The 4,132-nt window shown below is 38.4% G+C and overlaps 1 protein-coding gene across 2 annotated transcripts in view; it reads right to left on the bottom strand.

Annotated features, from left to right (window-relative positions):
* LOH12CR1 (loss of heterozygosity, 12, chromosomal region 1) overlaps positions 1-4,132 on the bottom strand; it is a 93,573-nt gene that overhangs the window by 22,770 nt on the left and 66,671 nt on the right. For both annotated transcript variants that reach the window (XM_012655796.1, XM_012655795.1), the window contains exon 3: positions 1,218-1,375. In XM_012655796.1, coding sequence (XP_012511250.1) covers positions 1,218-1,375 — 158 coding nt within the window. The remainder of the gene's footprint in view (positions 1-1,217; positions 1,376-4,132) is intronic.

Here is a 4,132-nt window from a genome sequence, read left to right as displayed (position 1 = left end):
GACCATAATATAATAAAATAAGTTTATAATATTTGCAAGGCCACATCAATGACAAGCAATATGGAAGGTCATGTTTAATAGCTTTCCAAATAACAGCATTTAATCCATGAGAGAACAGTATATGCATACATTTATGAAAGTACTAAAAGTACTAAAAGTTGGAGGTGTTGGCAAATTTAAATCTGTCAGTATACCTAATGACTACTTTGTAATCTCAAGGATGAGCTACCTCTATTACCAAACGAAAATTAATTTTCAGTGATTCTTGACCCATCACTTGTGTGTTTCCTGATGTCCCTCCTCTTCTCTCACCAGAGTTAAAGACTAGGGCCATTTTGGGGGCAAGGGGTATTTTGTTAAAACAAATCTGGGGAATACCATTCACATAACTGGTTTCTTCAAAGTAGAGCTCTTGACATTTCCTTGGCATTACACTACTTCAGGGAATCAGGAATATAAATTCCTTCTTGACTGAAAACTTTGGAAGATAATTACTTATTCCTTGGTGTCCCCAGAACTGTGCCATGCAGCAGCTCAGCTGATACATTGATAATTACACAACATTTGTACCATGCTCTTTAGTTTAACTAAGTTCTTTCACGTGAATCACATCGCTTATTTTTTCTAAAAACCTTGTTGGTTAAGTAGGTATAACTGTTTCCATATAACCAGTAAGAATCACTGAACCTCTTCGTGTGCTGACAGTGAAACATATAATTGAGGGAGATGTCAAGGCCCCTGCTTTAAAAGAAATGATAACCTCCTGGGAAACAAAATATAAATTATATACAGGAAACAGCTAAAGCCAGCTCGGAGATAGAACGTAGCTAGAGAAAATTAATATGGCAGGACGTTACACATACTAGGATTAGCAATTTCATCATCACTCAACCCTCCGGGTAGGTTGCTACTATTAGGCCCATTTTTCAGAAGAGGAAACCGAGACAAAGAGAAGTTAAGCAACTTGCCCAAGCAAATCAGGATTCAAACTTCAAATTAGTCTAGCTCTGTGAATCACTCTTTTCACCACCACATTTTGCTGCTAGGAATGATAATTTCTCCAAAGCAATGGGGACAAATGTCAAGTCTTAAGCCAGAAAATGACCACTTCCCATAAAGCTGGGATCACTGTCTAGCCTGTGCAGTAGAAATGGAATCAGGAGTCGCAGGGAATCACAGTAATGAGTCGGCCATGTTATTTTCCCGCAGTACATTACCTCTTTGATTCGTTTCACCAAAGCATTCTGATCAAAAGCAACGGCCTCTGCACACTGATGCAGGTGATCCTGATATCGGAGGCAGAGCTGCAACACCTGCTGAGAATCCAATTTCTCCAATTTGGCATTTGTTGGAGAAGTCTGGCCGCTCAATAGCCCTTCAAAAGAGAAAAAAAGAATGAAATGAAATGAAATGGAAATTACTGCTGATAAACTTGTGAATAAAGTAGTTTAATAAGTTCAGTGAAGACAGGGTAAGAGACTTAAATTTAATCTTGCATCTTTCGTTATATGTCAATGACAATCACTGCAACAATTATTTATGGAGCATCTATTATGTGCCAAGCACTTCCTGTGCATTATTTTTCATATTCATAATTGCCCTGGAAAGTGAGGTATTATTAGCCCCATTTTATAGATGAGGAAGCCAAGATACAGAGAGGTTAAGTAACTTTCCAAAAGTCAAACAGCTAATAAGTGGTTTCTTCAAGGTAGAGCTCCTGACCTTATCATACTACTTCAAGGTATGAGGAATATAAATCTCTTCTTGATTGAAAATGCTGGAAGATGTATTATATTTACTTACTTTTTAAAAAATAATTAAAATGGTGTAGAAACTGACAAAAAGAAATAAAATGTGTAAGGAAACTTCTGGGAGATGCTAAAATGAAAAAATTTAACAAATAAATAGACTGTCAGCTAACATGTCAGAAACGTATTTTCAACATCATATTCTTTCAGCATCAGTTTAGTCAAATAACTATCAAACTCCCCTATATTTGCATAGGGCATTATATTTTCAAAGCCATTCATATATGATTACCTCATTTTTCTTTAAGGTACACAGCAGAATAACTATGAGCATTTACAGAGGAAGAAGAAATCAATTAAAGAGGCTAAATGACTTGCCCATGGTCACAAAGCAAAGCCCCGACTAGAACTTAAGCCTACTGCTTCCTGCCAAGGTGACAGTCCTCAAACTTTTGGTGTCAGAACCTTTTATACTCTTGAAAATTACTGGGGACCCCAAAGAGCTTTTGTTCATGTGGGTTATATCTATCAATATCTGTCTATAAAAACCCAAACTGAGAAAACTCCTAAATATTAAGTCATTTAAAAATAACATAAGTAACACTTTAAGGAAAATATCTGTATTTTCCAAAACAAAAAAGTGAGAAAGAGTGGCACTGCTTTACATACATTTTTTTAATGTCTGCTTTAATAGAAAACAGCTGGATTCTCATATCTGCTTCTGCATTTAATCTGTTGCTATTTCACGTCATGTAGCCTCTGGAAAACCCCACTGTACACTTGTAAGAGAATGAGAATGACTTGCAAATAATGTTTAAGTATTACAAAAATAGTTCTGACCTCAGAGACTCCCTAGCAGGGTCTTGGGTATCCCCCTACCATCCTCTGAGAACCATTATGCCAGGCATGCTCTGTCTCATTCCAGAGCCAATGGGACAGCACAAAGTACAGCAAAATACATATGACCATGGCGCACATGCTGGGCATGATCAGGACAAACCCACCCACGCCACAGCACATCTTGGAAACCCTTCCCCACGCCTGTCCCCAACCACCAATGCCAACCTCTCACTGTTCTGACGTATTGGAGCTTAAGCCAGTGTTCTCTCCCAAACAGGCTGCATGATGGGCTACCCAGTTGGGATGTCCAGAAAATGCTGGTCAGTGCTCTTAGATCTTCATCTGGCCTGACAGGGCAGCGTACAGGACTAGAACCCAAGGCACTGTTCGGCTCCCCCACATTCCCCTGCCGGCACTAGGTCTCGCAGCTGATCCGCTGCTAGTCCCAACACAAGAGAGCACTAGTACTTGAACTAGGTAGTATCTTTTGGTGAAGCTGGTATTAGCAGAAATGGGGATTTATTTTTTTAACTGAAATTTTTATTTAGATCCCATGTACAGGATCCTGTATGCTCTTTGCCCAGTTTTCCCCAAAGGCAACATCTTGCAAAACTGTAGTTGTCATATCACAGCCAGGATATTGATTGATACAATTCACTCATCTTATTCAGATTTCCCCACTTTATTTGCACTCGTGTGTGTGTGTGTGTGTGTGTGTGTGTGTGTGTGCGCGTGTGTGTTTAGTTCTATACAGTTGTTTCATGTGTAGGTTCACGTGTCCACTACCATAGATACTGAAAAATTCCATCATCACAAAGATTCCTTGTGTTGCTAACATAACCAAATCTACCTCTCTCCCATGTCCCTTCCCCTCCTTAAACCCTGGCAATCACTAATCTGTTCACCATTTCGAAAATTTTGTCCTTTCAAAAATGTTATATAAATGAAATAACCAGTATGTAATCTTTTGGGATTGGATTTTTTCACCCATCATAATACAGATTCATCTATGTTTTGATGTATCAATAGTTCGTTCCTTTTTATTTCTGAGTAGTATTCCATGCTATGTATGTACCACAGTTTGTTTAACCATTTATCCATTGAAGGACATTTGGGTTGTTTCCAGTTTTGGGCTATTGCAAACAAAGCTGCTATGAGCAGTCATGTACAGGTTTTTGCGTAAACTTAAGTTTTCATTTCTCTGGGATAAACGCCCAAGAATGCAACTGCTGGATCATATGGCAATTGCATGTTTAGTTTTATAAGAAACTACAAACAATTTCCCAGAGTGCCTGTACCAAGAAAATGGGGATTTTTCAGATCACTAAAATCTAACAAAACTATCGAGGGGCTTCTCTGTCACCGAGAATATAAAATGCAAACTTGGGGGAAGGTATTAAAAGCTCTTTGCTATCAATGCAAGATTGGAGGAGGAAAAGAGTAAGGAAGGAGGCACCATGAAAAGAGGAATAAATGATTTTCTGTCATCAAAAGTGGGCCAGGATAAAGCCGTAAAAAAAACCATTGATAAATTTAACGATATA

This window comes from Propithecus coquereli, unplaced genomic scaffold (assembly GCF_000956105.1).
Source record: "Propithecus coquereli isolate 6110/MARCELLA unplaced genomic scaffold, Pcoq_1.0 Scaffold487, whole genome shotgun sequence".
In the NCBI taxonomy this organism is placed as follows: domain Eukaryota; kingdom Metazoa; phylum Chordata; class Mammalia; order Primates; family Indriidae; genus Propithecus; species Propithecus coquereli.
Note: the sequence above shows the minus strand (reverse complement) of the source record. Positions and strands in the feature narration are given on the sequence as shown.